At 43.4% G+C, this 17,896-nt stretch overlaps 3 protein-coding genes across 9 annotated transcripts; 1 reads left to right on the forward strand and 2 right to left on the reverse strand.

The window, feature by feature from the left end:
- Positions 1–137: 137 nt before the first annotated feature.
- On the reverse strand, positions 138–1,987 carry crybb3 (crystallin, beta B3). Of its 3 annotated transcripts, none has more exons than XM_049732666.1 (6): positions 1,831–1,987; positions 1,256–1,346; positions 1,067–1,182; positions 858–990; positions 652–794; positions 138–571 (listed from the first exon to the last, which is right to left on the reverse strand). In XM_049732666.1, exons 2-6 carry the CDS (start codon positions 1,328–1,330, stop codon positions 280–282), a joined length of 759 nt encoding a protein of 252 aa, XP_049588623.1. In that variant the 5' UTR covers positions 1,331–1,346; positions 1,831–1,987; the 3' UTR covers positions 138–279. The 3 variants fall into 3 exon arrangements, with proteins under 3 accessions (XP_049588623.1, XP_049588622.1, XP_049588624.1); XM_049732665.1 differs by having other exon boundaries at positions 1,820–1,979; XM_049732667.2 differs by having other exon boundaries at positions 1,797–1,961.
- A 349-nt stretch (positions 1,988–2,336) lies between these two features.
- Positions 2,337–14,704, reverse strand: tnks1bp1 (tankyrase 1 binding protein 1). Of its 5 annotated transcripts, none has more exons than XM_049732662.1 (11): positions 14,475–14,676; positions 14,173–14,197; positions 12,364–13,182; positions 9,017–12,092; positions 4,725–4,837; positions 4,292–4,391; positions 4,017–4,161; positions 3,825–3,943; positions 3,408–3,586; positions 3,230–3,320; positions 2,337–3,063 (listed from the first exon to the last, which is right to left on the reverse strand). In XM_049732662.1, exons 3-10 carry the CDS (start codon positions 13,173–13,175, stop codon positions 3,248–3,250), a joined length of 4,617 nt encoding a protein of 1,538 aa, XP_049588619.1. In that variant the 5' UTR covers positions 13,176–13,182; positions 14,173–14,197; positions 14,475–14,676; the 3' UTR covers positions 2,337–3,063; positions 3,230–3,247. The 5 variants fall into 5 exon arrangements, with proteins under 5 accessions (XP_049588619.1, XP_049588618.1, XP_049588620.1 ...); XM_049732661.1 differs by having other exon boundaries at positions 14,137–14,197; XM_049732663.2 differs by lacking the exon at positions 14,173–14,197 and having other exon boundaries at positions 14,548–14,704.
- Positions 14,705–15,494: 790 nt separating this feature from the next.
- Positions 15,495–17,896, forward strand: LOC125976782 (protein unc-119 homolog B-like). The gene is made up of 5 exons (XM_049732668.2): positions 15,495–15,872; positions 16,233–16,346; positions 16,428–16,527; positions 16,629–16,801; positions 17,625–17,896. Exons 1-5 carry the CDS (start codon positions 15,662–15,664, stop codon positions 17,735–17,737), a joined length of 711 nt encoding a protein of 236 aa, XP_049588625.1. The 5' UTR covers positions 15,495–15,661; the 3' UTR covers positions 17,738–17,896.

A 17,896-nucleotide genomic window follows, 5' to 3' on the forward strand; every position in this document is an offset into this window, starting at 1 on the left:
TTGTCCTTGTTTTGATTACAACTGTACTTAAACTGTTTTGATTTTATGATTGAAAATGTGGTAGTTGCATTTAATTATATTGAAGCATATACATTCATATAATTAAATGCATGCAGTAATGTGCAAAGAATCATAAATTCAGGGAAACAACTTTATTTGTGATCACAAATTTATGTTTCATCCTTGCAAATGCCAGTAATTATAGTCGTCGTAATCTCACAGTGGCTTGGGTTTGTCCCAGGAGCTGCTGTAAGGTGGTGCTGAATTTGTGGTTTTAGTTTAGGCTTGAGGCTGGGTTTGTGATTTGGGGTTTGGAGATGGTTTGGGAATGGGAGTAGGGTTAGGAACAGGATTGGGATTGGGAGTAGGGTTTGGGTTAGGGTTAGGGTTGGGATTAGGAGTAGGAGTAGTTGCAATGAAACACCCCCTTTTGTGCCACTGCATGTCCCTCACACGTCGGACAGACTGGATCTGAGGCGCCGTGGCTCCCCAGTCATTCCAGTGCTTAAAGTCTCCATGCTCAAACACATACTGGCGTCCTCTGTAGCCTGGGTACATGTAGCCCACCCACCTTAAGAGGCAAAGCACAGCAGACTGAATAACAGCTCTCCAACAATAAAGGCATTGCAACCATCCAAGATTGTATCTTACGTGCCGCTGATGGCCTTGGCACTGGCCACACGATCCTGGAAACCATAAGCCCACAGACTGGGAACATCATCGTCATTAATTTCCATCTTCCTGCCCTCAAAGCCTGCGTTCTCAAACAGGTGCAGCTTGTGATCTGCATTGTCCTGGAGAGAAAGATGTTTGAATTTGCTGTCATTGCAATATTAATGGGCATTATGAATACAGACCACTTTTAGGGGCCTGAAAGAGCTCAGACAAAAGAGACTTTGGCAGTTGGTCCAAGTGCTCCAACGGGGATACTCCCCCTTCTCCAGTACAAACTTCTCTCCCACAAAACGTGGGTGTTCAAAACCAATCCATCTGAAACAGGAGAGAAAATACGTGACACATATTTGTCCATGTTTTAATAACTCAATGGACACACAGAATCACTCACGGTCCAGATTCCACAATGATGGAGCCGACTTTCTCCATCTTCTTCAGCACATCTTTACATTCACCAGACAATTCCACTTTCTTTCCACGAAAGTTCTCAAACTCAAAAAGTGACAGCTAGAACACAAGTAGTAACAGTAATGACCAAGTCGAGCAAGTCCTGTTTACTCCGTTTGTGTCATTTAGGTACCTTATATGAGGCTCCAGCTCCTCCTTGGCCCTTCTCTGCAGGGAACTGGTCTGGGTTTCCTGGTTGATCTGTCATTTTCCTTAGTTTGATGCTATAGAATTGAACATTTGATGTGTCTCATTATAAATATGAACAAACGGTACAACACTGTTGGTGCCTGATGTTTTATATTTGGCACAATAATGGTTGCATTTTACAATTGCTAAACTAATTTCATTGCATTAAACTGGAAAATAACAATATTGATTCTATTACGCTTTTGATGGCTAATGTGAATTCAGCTAAACGACAGTAATTTACACTTACATGAGATCCAAACCAAGAACAATGGAGTGGAAATAGACAATAATGTTCATTTTTGATTGACATGGGTCAAAGCGGTATGAATTTAACAACACTGTACGCAACATTTTTTATGCAGCTTTTGCATTGGATCTCATTAGATAGTGCAAGTCGTCTTAGCAGAATAAAAATGACATATTAATACATCCCGTTTTGAAGCAGGCATTCCAATGCAGGAAAGAAAGTAGAAAAAACAAACTTGACAGGAGTCTTGAACCTCACTTTTTTTTCACCTGGATGGCTTGTGTCAGGGCAGCTTGTACAAGCCAGTCTCGCCGTTTTCCGTTGTTCTTGTCTTTCTTTCTTGTCAGTCTGTCTTAGTGTGAGGGTGTGTGGGTGTGGAGGCCTGGCGAGCCGTTGGTGGAGGCCAGGGGGGTATTTATGGTTTATTTCTGGCCACAGCAGCAAAAAGCCTGTTGATGCAGCAAGTCTGTCGCATCCATTGTGTCCATCACACTGCTTCTCAATAGGCTTGCCCTCTGTCCCTGGCAAAGGCCGCCCGGCTCGGCCCGTGCCGCCATCCCGACCGTGATCCTATTACGGGCACATGCTCTGCCAGCCATCCGGGAGAATGGGTCGAGTTGTCTCACTCAGCAGTATGAACCCCACCCAGCTAACTTGCTCCACACCTGCCTGCCTCATGGTTGGTTCTTCATCTTGCACGCTGTGGCAAGTTTTTATTGAATCAACTGAATTGTCATGTATGCGTTTGGCTGCAATTAACAACATGCACTCAACATATTTTATAGAAAAGCTTTTAATAAATTGCAACACATTGCATATTACAGTAATGACCGGTGGTCTTTTTTTTTTTAATTAGTAAACAAAGGCACTTGAAAAAATCTCAAGTAGATCGACATATTCACACAGTGCGGTAGCATAATAGCATTCCTCCGTTTCCTGCAAGCTCACGATGTTTTCATGAGGTGTTTGGATGAGTTTATTGTATTCTGAAAGGAAGGAAAATGATTGTCTGGTTGCTTCTATGTGTAGAAGAAAATAAAGGGTTTACAGACCCATATTTTTTTGAAGTGCAAAGGTTTCACCTAAGATATTTAATTACAAATAATTACAAGGGGTGATTTCTATCAACAACACGAGTGATTCTATTTGCCTGCAGCAATGGCATCGGTCCCAGTCAATAGAAGTTGACAAACAACAACAAAGAAGAACATAAAAAAAAAAAAAAAAAAGACTCAATTTATGTCATGCTGACAATCACTAGTTGACTTTGCAGCATTAGGTCAAACATGTACTTGGTATAAAATGACACGCAACCTTAGCAAAACATTTGCGACGACTTAGGTATTCCGCCTCAAAAAAATTCAGAATTCCATTTTGTATATATCATATCTGGTTCAAATGTACAAAATAAGGCACCTAAGTGCAAAATATAGACCCTGGTGAAGTGTTTCTTGGCACAAACATTTGACATGGATGGATTCGGCCCTATTGCACGGTGGTTCCTACAGGGAACACAGTCCAGAGAAGATGTTAAATGACCAATGTCCAGATACAATCAAGATTCTGAAGCTACATCTGTTTTGTTGCTTACAAACATTTGATTAATGAAGATGACTGAGATATTCACAGCATTTTTTTTTTTTTTTTTACGTTCAATTTAGTCCTCACCTGCCACATGGTACTCAGCTACCATTCCCCTTCATGTTGACTGATACGCTTTTTAGACTTCAGCTCTTTCAGCCAAGTCGGAGGGACCCCACTGAGAGACGCACAGAAACATTTTGTGAGGAAAAAAAAAACCCTCTTCTTTATTCAGCACTTATCTTTTGTTTTCTGCAGCGCTTACCCTCCATCTGTGGCGCCTATGGGTGGAAGTACTCGTGCAGCTCCAGCAAGCTGGGCGGCGGAGCGGGGAGGGCGGGGAGAGCGAGACACTTGAGATGGAGATGGCACCACTTCATCATTTGGACTTTCTTTTTCTTCTTCAGTCTCTTCTCGTCCTTCTGCTCTCTTTTTCATCTGAGCCTGAGGAGGAGCGTTAAGTACAGTAGCATCACACCACGATTATTTATGAAACTAGCGGTTCTCAACATGTGGGTTGGGGCCCAAAAGTGTCCCGTGATGTTTGGGGTCACACAGATAGACAGGAAAAACATTTTTGTTTTCACAGCAGTTCAAATGTATTCCATAGTCCCACATATTGAAAAACATACAGACCGGAAATCCGAAGACATACGTTTAAATGAGCTCTACTTGAACTTACAATTAGGCTTGATGGGCTCACACCAGGAAAGACAGGGACCTTTCTGGAGACAGACGGAGAAGAGAGTATCCTTTGTTTTGGTTGTTCCTCCTCTGAGTCGGACTCCATTTGCCCGTCTTCTGAAATCAGGAACAAGTTGAGACATGTGATGATGATGATGAAGCATGTATGGAAAAAGAGATTAAGGATGACCTGTGGTGTCACAAGACCGCCAATCCGGAGTCTCTACCAGAGATGGTTGCGAGCGATTTGAACGTGATGGACGCGATCGGCTGCGCCTCTTGCCCAGGTTGACCCTGGATTTCTGTGCACTGGTGTCGAGGAGCGGGGTGGAGCTCTATGCAATGGAAAAACACATTTTGCTTCAATGTATGTTGATTAACTCCATGGAGTGGACCAACTGAATAAAAAAAATAAAGTTAGATTCCCTTAATAGTTTAAGGTGTGTAAGCAAAGTCATCACTAACCTCAGGGAAAGGAGACAGCAACATTTCGGGTGTATCAACATCGTCAGAGGCCTCAGCGAACGAATCAGTGAAAGACTTGGGACTTGGTTGAAAAGCAGTCCTTGGAAATCAGTCAGAAAAAAAACATCAGAGTGCTCCCAAATGAGAACCTTCAAATGATTGTTGCAACACAATCACATACATTGCTGTTCAATTTCAAATCTAAAAGCCAAACGTTTTGCAATTTGTGTTGTGTGCTGCTAACCACTTGGAGCCACTAGAGGGCGTAAGGAGCTCGAGCGTGCAGGGAGTGACTTATGAGCTGCATCAACAGAAATATCTCAGCTTTGAGTAAAATTTTCTTTGAAAAATAATCTACAATAATATTATTAAATTGCCGCTCCCCTAATGAGTTCACATCAAGTTCATTTAAAATGAATGTAGCAAACACTACCTGTCAGTTTTAGATCTCCATTCATAGGCTGCAGGCGGCCTGTCTGCCTCCACATCTATCAAAGTGTCTGTGTCTTCACCATGTCCAAGTGTTCGATAACTGCTGTCAGGATCCTGAGGGACACACAGAAAAAAAAAAAAAAAAAATGAGGATATGGTTTTTGGATGTTTGCTTTGGGACGTTTTTTGTGCCATATTGGTTTCAAATTGTATAGGCAGCAGTCATGGATCAATTGCTCCATCTGCTTGTTGCTACCCTGTCGTAAAATCCACCAAGCCTGTATTATTCTTATACTGCAAAAACTTGGCATTTGATTAGGGGTGTGTAAACTTTTTATACAACACAAACATGAGATGTAGAGAGGTTCTGTCTTAGGATGGCTTGAATGCTGTTTTACTGATTTTTGCATGTTTACTAGAAGATGAAAAAGTGAAGAAAAGGTAAGGAATATCAAATAGTGGAACCAAGAAGTGAATTATTATTAAACATCAACAGTGTGTTTGCCGTGCAAATGGCTAGTGACTAGTCAGCTGTGGAAGGTTCCAGGATCACTCTAGGCAAGATATTTTATTGTTTTGTGTGTGAATTAGTTTCCCTTGCCTACCAGCCATAGAAAAACGCAAAACAAAATGACGTCACCCGTGTTAGTCACATTCGGATGGTATAATATTGAACAGAAGAAAAAGATCAAATGAAATAGGTGTGGAGCAAGAACCGCAGACTACAAGGGAGACAGGGCCGAGGAGCAGCCAAGCATACGTCTTTTAATGAGCAGCTCGTAGACGAGGCTGTGCTCACTATAACTCCCATCAGCGTGTGTTTGTAGGCAAACGCACACACGATACAGAAATCCACATCCTTAAGTTCTAATGTGTCACACCCACATGCTGGAATGTATGTGCACATGTGCACATTCCAAATGAAAGCAACCTGTCAAGGGGGACATCCCAATGTTTTGCTGTGTGATATTGTTACTTAGATACAGTGGGAAAACACCACCTGGCCTCCGTACGATTATGCGCTTCAACCTGTGTCCATTTATTACGCAATGGCTATGGGTGTGTCGATTATGGCACTTTGTTCTCACATGTTAAATGTTAGCAAACCAAAATTAAATGCAAAATATTCCTCTGACTTTATCACTAAGGAACTGCCACAAAGCTTCTTCACATCAGAGAGCAACTTGAAAGATTTGAGCTCAATATGGCAGCTAGCAGTTGTTTAGCATTTCATCTACGTTGCCATGAAGAAGAAAGAAAGCCATATTAGTGGCCACAATTTTAACCATCATTGTGTGACACTATATTGCCGCATTGTTACACTTTGTCCGCTGATTTATCTATGACACACACGACACCGCAGAGAGGGAAAGGCCATGCATGGAACTGATAAAAGAGCACATCCGGAAGACCTGATCAGATAACAATGTTTTCTTTTCCTGAAACAGACTACAACTGCTTCATATTTTCATTAGCATTGGTATGCATTGTGTACCTAGCATGGAACAATTTCGGATGCACTCATTATGAACCTGCATCAAAATGGCCACGGTCTAATAAGGTTCGAAAAACCAAATCATCGGTGGCCCAAGACTTAAAGCATCTCTTACAGAGCAGATGTCAGTGGATCTTTGTTGACTTCTGACGGACAATTGATGCATTGATATCCTGCTACGGCGGGCGAAACTACGAAGAGGCGAAATTGCTCTCTGAAATCTCTCTTTGGCGCTAGCACTTTTGGTTTCCTTGTCCTTCTCTGCAGTGCTCCAGACCAACGCCAAAGCCTCTTGATAGGAGCGTCGTACGCTGCCCGCCCAGCCCGCCACATGAAGCTGGGCAGCTGACAGTTTTCCTCCAAAGTACTGCATGGTCGGATAGCTCATATAACTTGCTGCCCTGATACTAGCGTCACCACGGCAACTAGGGGGTCTTCATTTTAAGAGCGTAATCTGTTGTTGAGTCTTCTTTAGAAACAGGCAGTATCATTTGCATTCCACACTGTACTCTGTATCCTTTTGGGAGGAGGAAAAAAAAAAAAAAAGACATCCAAATGGAAGAGTCCAGGTCAGGTCATCCTCTTATCTTATACAATCTATGCTTTGAAAGGGAGATTACAAAAAGTAATGAAAGTCTCGGGTTATAATGTTGTTTAGTTTACTGTTTGAAGCAGGTCTTCTCTCAAGGGAGCACGCTTCGCCAGCAATCCTCTTGGAATGTGACACTTGGAGCAAATGGGAGCTCGAGATCAGTCAGGGCACATGTGAACTTTCCTGTCCGCAGTGAAGCCTAACCTCTTTGGTGTGTTGTGAAGTGTGTGTGTGTGGGTGGGGGGGAAGACTCAAAGCAGAAGAGAGAGAGATGGATAGACAGCACGTAGGTTGACCATGTTTGGTCATAATGACACGCTAGCCTTTCGGCCAGATCCAAATGAGGACATGATGACCACACTTGCCTATCTGTCTGTCTGTCTTTATATGTCAGTAGCCTGAAAGAATGTACAGTACCCACTCAACTGTACACCTTGTGTTTTGCTCATTAAAACTTGTTAGATCTTTTCTTGGTTCGGTTCAACACAGTCAGGACATAACAGGCAATTTAGTCTTCAACTATAAAACGCGAGACATTCTTAAAAGTGTTACAAATAAAATGATGTGAGAGGCAAAGATTTTGTTTTAGGAGCAGCATTGCCCCCTAGTGGAGCAAACATGGTTGGGGGGTCCCTATGTGTAGACGCCCTAACAGGGGTGTCAAACTCTAGCCCGCAGGCCAAATCTGGCCCACAGTGTAATTATATATGGCCCGCCAAGACAAATTCTGCATCGACTTTGTGTCAATACTAAAATTACAAATTGTCTTCACTAATAGAGACGTTGCCACCAAGTTTTACTACCATTCATCTTTTTAAAAAGATTTTACTAGTCTCTGATTTCAAAACTACTTATTCATCAGTTTGTCGTGTAGAGTACATTTATTTGGGTTGATGGCCCTCCGAAGGAAACTATGACTATGATGCTGCCTGCAATAAAAATGAGCTTGACACCCCTGCTCGACCGCATCTACCTACGTGTCGGCCCGCATCAAATGTGAATGCAACATGTGCGGTGCTATCTGATAATAGCCGGCTGCATATATGGGTTAGGGCTTGTTTGCTAAAGCATGCAAACAGGACCGAGGGAGTATCACGATGACGCACACGCAGAGTGCATTGTGTCTAACCGCAGTAAACAGTGCAGCACAGCCCAGCGTTTTCTCTGCAAAAACATATGCATGTTCAAACAGGCAGGTGAGCTGATCTGTCCCGGCTTGCTTTGAACTTTCAATAGATCTGATTTCACGTCTATGAATATTGTGTGGATGGGAGTTAAATCTCTTGCAGGCTTAAAGGCTTGTGTTTATGGAGAGATATGTTCTTATGGATTGTATAGACTGCATATAAACCGTGTGCGAACATACGAATATTGTTGTTATACATCAAAAAAGAACAACCTGTTGTTCCAGAGCGCCCCCTACAGACAGGAGGAGTACAATGCTTTGAAGCCACTGTGGTGACTACAGATAGCAATTTATTGCTAACAGGATTGTTGACTACAAAATTCAAAGATCTGATTTTGCATGGCAATAACAGCGATGGCAGTGAGTGTCTTAAAATGACAATTGCTTGAACAAAATCTTTACCGAGGGAGAGCAGTGGCGCAACAGCTACAAAAAAAAGTTCCAAACCCACTTCCTTTAAGATGTCTAAGTCTAAACCACACAGATGCAGACCATAACCTTAAAGTAAACCAGGTGGAGAATAACAAATGATCTGAATTTCCCTTTCTATTTATTTTAAAAGAAATGTCCGCAGAGACAGACCATATGATCCTGATCATCATTAACTACCATGACAAATGGGGAGTAGATCACGGGCTGGTGCGGTTTTATTAGTCACGAGCACATTCACACCCAAACAAAACACAACAGGTTTTTCTTTAGGACATGGTGCAACCAGGCGAAGCGAGTATGACAAGATTTTTTAATGTCTACGACAGCTGGGTGTATATAAAAGCGCTGAAATATTTATGATCATTTCTGCGTTTTTACCTCACTTGCATAACGTCTTCATCTGCTCTAATAGGTCTTTCTTGAGTTTTTTTATTTTATTTTTTAAAACTGTTCATAATTCCCTCAACCTGGCGTTGGGCGATGTTGTATTTGTGGCAAACACATTTTTTGGGAATCATGGGGGGAAAGCTCAACCTCGGTTTTATCCGACCATATTATAAACAAAGTTAGAATTGGATTTGAATTTACCTCATGCCTGGAATATCTGCCTCCGATCTGTGGTAACTCTTGTTCTTGTCCTTGTTCTTGAGACTCCTCTTCTGGCTCTCGGTGGTCCTCCTCCACCTCCGGAAACGCCAAGGTTGATTTTGGCTCAACCCACCCTTCGACCCTCACTCTGTCTCGTATATCTCTCTCCCGAGCTCCGACGTTGCGCGAGATCAGAAGGTCCACCGTTGTGTCCCGCGTGTTAGCGTCCACTTTAGGCTGTGAGCCCCATCGAGTTGGCTTGACTGAAAAATCATCAAAATGTCCGACGTCCACCGCAGGCTTCGTCCCAACGACCGAGAAGTTGTCATAAACCATGCCGGTAGTCGGAGGCAAATATTTAGGGTCGTTGTCATCGACGCCTTGCTGCCACCTTCTCTCTTCTTCCCCCCTCATCCTCTCCAGGTCTCCCCTTTGTTGCATTTTCATCTCCATCTTGCGTCGCGTTCTGAACTGCTCCTCCTTCAGCGCTTGTGCCACCCTCGATTCCTCTTTCCTCTGCTCCCATTCCTCACGTCTCTGTCGCTCTTCTTCCATCTGGAGCCTGAGTTTTTCCATCTCCTCCCTCCTGCTCACCTCCTCCTTCAGTCTTTCCCTCTCCAATTCCTCCCTTCTCTGCCTCTCATTTTCTTCCACCTTCAACTTGAGTCTTTCAATCTCTTCCCTTCTTTGCTGCTCTTCCCTCAGTCTTTCCCTCTCCAATTCCTCCCTTCTCTGTCTCTCCTCCTCTTCCCTCCTTAACCTCAATCTTTCTATCTCCTCCCTCCTCCTCTCCTCTTCCCTGAGAATCTCCCTCTCCAACTCTTCCCTTCTGAGTCTCTCCTCCTCTTCCATCTTCAGCCTTAATCGTTCTCTCTCTTCCCTCAGTCTTTCCCTCTCCAGGTCCTCCATTCTCTGTCTCTCTTCCTCTTCCCTCTTGAGCCTCAATCTTTCTATCTCTTCCCTCCTTCTTTGCTCTTCTCTCAGCTTCTCCTCCAGTTCCTCCCTTCTCTGCTTCTCCTCTTCCAACTTCTTCACTCGCAATCTTTCAATCTCCTCTCTCCTTCTCTCGTCTTCCCTGAGCCTTTCCTTCTCCAATTCCTCCCTTCGCTGTCTCTCCTCTTGTTCTCTTCGTAGCCTCAATCTTTCTATCTCCTCTCTCCTTCTCTCCTCTTCCCTGAGTCTGTCCTCCAATTCTTCTCTCCGCTGTCTCTCCTCTGCTTCTCTCTTTAGTCTCAATCGTTCTATCTCCTCCCTCCTCCGCTCTTCTTCCCTAAGCCTTTCCTTCTCCAATTCTTCCCTTCTCCGTCTCTCCTCTTCTTCCCTCTTGAGCCTCAATCTCTCTATCTCTTCCCTCCTTCTCTCCTCTTCTCTCAGCCTTTCTTTGTCCAATTCCTCCTGTCTTTGCTTCTCCTCTTCCAACTTCTTGAGTCGTATTCTTTCTATCTCCGCCTTCCTTCTTTCCTCTTCCCTGAGTCTTTCCCTCTCAATTTCCTCCCTTCGCCGTTTCTCCTCTTGTTCCCTTCTCAGTCTCAATTTTTCTATCTCCTCCTTCCTTATCTGCTCTTCCATTAGCCGCTCCAATTCCTCCCTTCTCTGTCTCTCCTCTTCTTCCCTCTTCAACTGGAGTTTTTCAATCTCCTCCCTTCTTTGCTGCTCTGCCCGCAGTTTCTCCCTCTCAATTTCCTCCCTTATCTGTCTCTCCTCTTCTTCCCTCTTGAGCCTCAATCTTTCTATTTCCTCCCTCCTTCTCTCCTCTTCTCTCAGCCTTTCTTTGTCCAATTCCTCCCGTCTTTGCTTCTCCTCTTCCAACTTCTTGAGTTTTATCTTTTCTATCTCCTTCCTCCTCTCCTCTTCCCTGAGTCTTTCCCTCTCAATTTCCTCCCTTCGTCGTTTCTCCTCTTGTTCCCTTTTCAGTCTCAATCTTTCTTTCTCCTCCTCCTCCTTCTTCCTCTCCTCTTCCCTCAGCCTTTCTTTCTCCAGTTCCTCCCTTTTTTGATTCTCCTCTTCTTCCTTCTTTAGCCTCAATCTTTCTCTCTCTTCCCTCCTTCTCTCCTCTTCTCTCAGTCTATCCCTCTCAATTTCTTCCCTTCGCCGTTTCTCCTCTTGTTTCCTTTTCAGTCTCAATCTTTCTTTCTCCTCCTCCTCTTCCCTCAGCCTTTCTTTCTCCAGTTCCTCCCTTTTTTGATTCTCCTCTTCTTCTCTCTTTAGCCTCAATCTTTCTCTCTCTTCCTTTCTTCTCTCCTCTTCTCTCAGGCTTTCTTTCTCCAGTTCCTTCCTTCTCTGCTTCTCCTCTTTCAACTTTTTCACTCTCATCATTTCTATCTCTGCGCTCTTTTCCTCCTCTCTTAGCTTTTCCAGTTCTTTTCTTCTCTGCTTCTCATCTTCTTCCCTTTTTAGTCTCAGTCTTTCTTCCTCCTCCCTCTTCCTCTCGTCTTCTTGCCTCAATCTTTCTCTCTCAACCTCCCTCCTCTCCTCTTCCCTGAGTCTTTCCCTCTCAATTTCCTCCCTTCGTCGTTTCTCCTCTTGTTCCCTTTTCAGTCTCAATCTTTCTTTCTCCTCCTCCTCCTTCCTCTTCTCTTCCCTCAGCCTCTCTTTCTCCAGTTCCTCCCTTCTTTGCCTCTCCTCTTCTTTCCTCTTAAGCAGAAGTCTTTCTCTCTCTACTTCCAGCCTGCTCTCCTCTTCTCGAATATGCCTGGCTTCTTCTTCTTCCTTCTCCATTTGTCTCTTCTCCTCCTGCAACTTGAAGATTGTCATTTCAGCTTCCTCAGCTTTTCGCCTTTTTTCAAATTCCAAATGTTTTAATTGTTCCACCTCACTGATGTCCTCGTTCTCGCTCTTAAGCATTTCTTCCGCTGATTTGCTTCCAGCTTTCGCTCCCACGGCAAGAGGCGCTTCGTCATCCTCCTCCTCCTCTTCCTCATCATCATCTTCTGCTGATGTTGTGCGGTCCAACTCCGTTGTGTGAAGTTGTTCCGTTGGAGGTTTTTCAGTTGTGTCAGATGATATGGTTCCTCTTTCAGAAGCAGCTGGTAATTTTGGAGTCTTCTCTAATGTTGGCACAGTTGGTGGACCTGGGCTGGAGAGGAAAAACGAGATGAATTCAATTAAAAAGTCATTATTAGCATCCATACAGTTGTTTAGCCTTCTAAACATTTGCGACATGGTCCACATCGTATTTCACTTGTTTACCTCATTTGTTACTCTCTGTTTACTTTTTTTTTTTTTTAAAAACAAGGGATGCCCTGTACAAGTACAAATACTTTCCCAGTGACATAAAAAAAAAAAAAAAATCAGGACATTAAAACTAGATGTGTGCTTTCCAAGAAAAGGAAAGAAGTCTCACTAACCTGGTTTCCTGAGTCCAGTTTTTGATTCTCGCCTTGACACCAGCTGTTTCATTTACAAACTCGGGCTGCACTCGCTTTACAGCAACCTCTGGCTTTGACTTAGAGTCGAATAAAAGACTGATCCGGCGTTTAATGCTTCCACCTTCGCTGCCGTCTTCCACCAGATTAGCATCATTACTTTCGGTGGTGGACGGCTCTGGAATTTTCGGTTTTGGCTGGTTTGCATTTTCTTTTCCTTTGTTTATAGATGCCGATCTGCTGAGGTCTTTAGGTAGAGGGATACCACCAGAGTTAAATTTGGAGGTCAGCTCCACCGACAAGCGCTTCCTGGTTCCGCCCCACAGAACTGTTTCATTGTTTTTTGAGGAATCATTGTCTTCTGATTCTTCAGGCTTATGGATCTTGGTCGCTGGAGATTTGTCATCATTCTTTTCAACATCATTCGGTTTAGCCTTTGTTATCACCTGCGTCTCGGTTTTGTGGTTCGTTTTGGTAACTTCTTTCTGATCTACCAGTGGTTTGTTTTCAGCTTTGGATGGTTTGGTTTGAACCTTTGTATTGACACTTGTGGACTTTTGCTGAGGTGGTTTTGGTGCCGGTTTGGTCAGGGAGGGTTTAGGGGCAGTTTTAGCCACGGGCTTTCCAGCCTTGTCCTTGGCGGAAACATTCACAACCTTAGGAGCATTTACGGAGTGGATCGTGTTATTTTGTGGTGAGAAAGGCTTGGGAGCAAGTCGAGGCTTGGGAGGGAGCGAGGGCTTGGATTTTGAGACGTCTATCACCTGCGACGAGTCAACTGTGCTCTGCATCATTGGGTTTCTAAAAGGAGAGAAAGCGAGAGAGTTTATCAAACAAAGAGGAAAACTCATATATAGGACTAGAGGAAACTGACGGTTACCAAACCCGCAAACTTGTCGCTTACAGCAAACAGCTGTCTAAACCGGCGGCTGACGGACATCATATACACAGTGTCAATTAGATCAGGAAGTCATTATAGGAACTCCTACAGACTTGGCAGACAGAACTTCCTGTCTGATTTCCTCTGCAGCTCATTTAAGGCACAAACTTGTTGGGCCCTCTACTGGTCAGTGCCAAACAGTGACATCAATTGAGGCTTGTTAAACGTATGGAAGCAGTTCTTCTTGCTTGTAAAGTATTTTGGTGTAATGAAAAAGAGGTACAAGTCCTATGTATGTACAAACCCTATTGCATGTCTGAATATTATTAAAAATATAAAATAACACTTCACCAGCTTTCCGCACAGTCCTACCAAATCAGTTTAGTGAGAGATCCAAATGTCCAAGCGTCTAAAGTGGTGTGAGGGTCCATGCAGTAGCCATGGGAACCTTTTGGCCAACAGCAGGCACTCCTCACAAGAGTGACGGTGTGTTTACACAGAATGCAAAGTGGCGTTTCCAAATGTGTCACTACAAATTCCGCAGTTATTGTTTGCAGCATCTGGTTTGACCTGTCAGTCGTTTTGGAAGCGACTGATATATCTGATCCCCACCCAAAAGGTTAATTTAAGTGTCTGAACTTTGAACACTGTATCACAATTACATATAGCTTTTTTGATTTGCATGGAGATAGGTGGTGTCTTTTTAGGTGCATAATAAGGGATGACATCAACAGCAGCCACCCACTTCCAAATCAATAACATATCCACCTGGGAGGTGAGCGTGAGAAACAAACAACTGAATTTGACAGGTGATCAATACTTAATGTGGGACACAAGTCAAATCATGGAACGGGGAAATCGTTCCGTTTCGTCACCTTTGTTTGCCTGGCCTCTTTCCACTCGCTGCTCACCTGCTTTAGTAGACAGATGCAGTCCCTTCAGAAGACCATAAAGACACAATTGTAAAAAGTAATATAAAAACTCGTGCTTTTTTTGTGGGTGGATTAATAAGTTACAGATAAACACGTCAACCGTCAACTATCGGTCATTGAACTACCCGTGGAGAAACTCATTTAAGTTTGTGTAACTTTTGCTAGCTAAACAACCAGACCGGTCGGACAACGCGTTAAAATCATCAAAATATGCTCAATTAAATTTCAAATATAAAGTGTGCACCTGCTCCGTATAAATGTACATAACGTGTTGCATTTACCTTCACGCGATCATTTAGATAGGTACGAATGAAGGCCGTGGGAAGAATTTATGAACGGTAAAAATAAACTTGCGTTATTCTCCACCGTCTCGTCTGCTTCTCGTTGTTTTTTCCTCATTCCCACCAAGGAGGCGTCACAATTTGTGGACGCCTCTAAACACTCCCTGTCCTCCTCCTCCACACTCCCCGGGCTCGGAGAGCTCGACCCACCATGAAACGTTGGAGGTTAAAGATGCGCGGTGAGAGCGGAAGCTGCAGTTTGAGATTTCAAAATAAAAGTATTATTTTGAAGACAATGTTTATTGCGTCGCTTGGATTACAGTGTGAACAACAGTTTTGTTTTTGCTCAATTTTTCATCAGCTGAACTCAAAGATCCAAGACATAGGCCAAGTGACTCATCACACAACAACAGTAAAATTGGAAGCAATTATGAACAATTATGAGAAGGTTAAGGGACCACACTCAGGGTTCAAAGCACTTTGTATTAGTCTAGCTGATTAGCTCAGATAACTAGAAATATCCAGAATATGCACAATGATATTTTACTTACAAAATAAAGAAATTTTAATAGTTTTACTGGATGTTTCCTGTTGTCTAGCTTGCTCTCAAATGACAATCCTGCTCTGGTTTGTGAACCCGATTAACAGGTTTCATTGAAGGTTCACTGCTACTTAGGAGAAAAGGAAATGCATCCATTATGTGTGCTTCATTGGGACTGCCCAGGCTACCTGGAACATCTCAACAATCTCAAAGGCCTCATTTGCATTGCACACTTTTGTTCCACAAGGTTAATTTGCCTTTTGTGCATAGAAGAGCAGCAAATGCACAAATACAATTCAAATGACCCATGATTGAGAAATATTTGACATATATATATAAATATATATATATCACGTTGCACCATTCGATTAATTTGAGGCAATATGTTATTCACAAAAATAAGTCCAAGCACAGTCCAGTATTTCTGATAATACATATAGTAACAATGTTCAACACCCCCTGCTGGACATTTCAAGAACATCTACACCGGCCCCAAGCTTTGGCGTTGTCATGGCAATAGGGCAGCATGCTCATACAAACACAGGAACCTGGTCGTCCCCTCCACATTCGCAATCTACAACGCCATCTTCGTGTGGAATTATAACAGCACGTTTTTCCAGACAAGGTTCTAAGAAGGAAGTGAAAAATGAAGGGAGCCAAAGCCCACAGCGACGCACCAGTAGCTGACAATATCTCCGGCCCACCAAGGGACCGCAAGCCGGGTGGAGGGGTTCTAAAGAGGCTCAAGTCACGGAGGAATCAGGTGGACCCCAGGCCCGTCACTGAGGAGGACCTGCAGGCGCGGAACGGATGCGTCACGCCGGAGGATGTCCTTGGACTGCGGGTGGCCACACGAGGTTTGACTCCCTGCAGAGCCTCTTGGAATTAGACGTTTTATCGCCCCAATATGAGCAACTTTTCGCAGCATATATGGTGTTAAAAATTAAAGTCCATTTCGAGTTATTGCACAACATAAAAACATGTTTGAATTTAAGTGTGGAATAAAATGGTAGATTATAAGTTACAATGTTTTCTTTCTTGACCCAGTAATGGGTGAGGGTGCCTTTTGAGCATTTATTCCAAACCCTTGGGATCCATCTTAAGGTACTACTTAAGGTACACAACTGAATGAAGTTGGCTGTTATATGCAGAATAAGTTTTACGTATGACATGTACACGGTTTGTGGATTGAATGAAACTCTCAGTTGTAATTGCAGGCTACCTCTGTAAACCTGAGGACAATGTTTATAACATCGACTTTGTACGCTTCAAGATCCGAGACCTGGAGACGGGCACTGTTTTGTTTGAGATCGCCAAACCGCCACACTCAGGTTGGTGTTTGCACAGCCTGTGTTTGATGACCTCGCTTTTAAATTCACTAAGTAATGAAAACTTGTCTCTATCGCTTGCAGAAGAGGACAATGAAAATCGAGCAAGTGATGCAAGCACGGGCCGCTTTGTACACTACCAGTTCACCTCGGCTTTTCTACGTCTGATAACTGTGGGAGCCACGTGAGTGCCTGAATCATCAACAACAAAAACCTGAAGACTACATCATCTACTCTGCCGCTCAAAACCGTGACCTTAGCCTGCCATCTTTTCTATCTCACCAGAGTGGAATTCACAGTCGGGAACCGACCTCTCAGCAATTTCCGAATGATCGAGCGTCACTACTTCCGAGATCGCTTACTGAAAAGCTTCGACTTTGATTTTGGCTTCTGCATCCCGAACAGTCGGAATACTTGTGAGCACATCTACGAGTTTCCTCAGCTGTCCGAGAGCTTGGGTAAGTGCACTGCTGCGATGAACCAATATAGTGGTTCACATAGCGGCGATTCCAGAACTGTTTTGAGCCGTAACACATATTTGACAGTATTTGGCTTTCTGAACTTTAAACTCTGATCTGAGTTGGGTTTCCACCGTGGAGTGTGTAGTTGGGATGGAGATAGGTGCGTCAGCTACATAAATAGGATGACGTCATTGGAACATTAAAGTGGTGGCGTAACCATCCAATGAATTCAACAAAAGAGGACTGTGACAAAGCAAACAAAAGGGTCACAATACAGGACTTCCAACATTTTGCATGTTTTTTTTTTCTTGACAAGCTTTGTTAGACGATCCCTTTGCCCTCTTACCATTCCATGACCGTTGTCACAGCCAAGTAACAAGTCTCCATAACAAATGACTCACTTCATGCTAGTGTAGGATTATTTTGGACTCGTTAAAAAAAGAAGTCGCTGGATACTCAAAGTGCATATTGTTCTCCAAACAAGCGAACAAAAAACGGGAACTCAACAGCTTGTCATTTTCAGAAGACACCCGACCCACTTGACTGAATGGAATTTTTTTTATTCCAGTGTAGCTTCCCTAAGGAACGCATTTGTGGAGAGGAGGGAAGATCAGGGCGATCAATAACCTTTCCGACGCGTCATGCACATTCGAGCATTGTATCAACACCCGCCTGAGGGGAATTTAAAGCCTCATTTTAGTTGTTCATATGAAACCACGCTTGCTCCTCCTTTTGCTTTGTTTTCCCACATGGAATTTTCCTCAGAAAAAAGAAAGTAGCGACTTTGCTAATTTGCTCGTGTTGTCTTTTGTTCCTTCAGTTCGTCAGATGGTGAACTGCCCCTACGAGACTCGCTCTGACAGCTTTTATTTTGTGGAGAACAGACTGGTCATGCACAACAAGGCGGACTATGCTTATAACAGAAGACAGTGAATCACTGCACGGGATACACATGCACACTCACATTTATGTACACATCAAACACATATCTCAATAAATTAGAATCACGTATAATATTTATTTATTACACAGTGAGTCATAAGTTTCACTTTCTGAATTGAGCTGGTGAAATAAATGAACTGATATTCTTAA

The sequence above is a fragment of the Syngnathus scovelli genome, chromosome 11, assembly GCF_024217435.2.
Source record: "Syngnathus scovelli strain Florida chromosome 11, RoL_Ssco_1.2, whole genome shotgun sequence".
Taxonomy (NCBI): Eukaryota; Metazoa; Chordata; class Actinopteri; order Syngnathiformes; family Syngnathidae; genus Syngnathus; species Syngnathus scovelli.

Bases quoted from the DNA above. Each gene is read 5' to 3' on its own strand.
- crybb3 (XM_049732666.1), bottom strand. From the start codon at position 1,330: ATGACAGATCAACCAGGAAACCCAGACCAGTTCCCTGCAGAGAAGGGC. The intron at 1,183-1,255 runs GTACCTAAATGA...CTTGTGTTCTAG, and splicing joins GAGCTGGAGCCTCATATAAG to CTGTCACTTTTTGAGTTTGA. The intron at 572-651 runs GTAAGATACAAT...TTGCCTCTTAAG, and splicing joins GCCAAGGCCATCAGCGGCAC to GTGGGTGGGCTACATGTACC.
- tnks1bp1 (XM_049732663.2), bottom strand. From the start codon at position 13,175: ATGATGCAGAGCACAGTTGACTCGTCGCAGGTGATAGACGTCTCAAAA. The intron at 4,838-9,016 runs GTAAATTCAAAT...TGTGTCCCTCAG, and splicing joins GCAGATATTCCAGGCATGAG to GATCCTGACAGCAGTTATCG. The intron at 4,392-4,724 runs GTAGTGTTTGCT...CTGATTTCCAAG, and splicing joins TGGAGATCTAAAACTGACAG to GACTGCTTTTCAACCAAGTC.
- LOC125976782 (XM_049732668.2), top strand. From the start codon at position 15,662: ATGAAGGGAGCCAAAGCCCACAGCGACGCACCAGTAGCTGACAATATC. The intron at 15,873-16,232 runs GTTTGACTCCCT...TTGTAATTGCAG, and splicing joins ACTGCGGGTGGCCACACGAG to GCTACCTCTGTAAACCTGAG. The intron at 16,802-17,624 runs GTAAGTGCACTG...TTGTTCCTTCAG, and splicing joins TCAGCTGTCCGAGAGCTTGG to TTCGTCAGATGGTGAACTGC.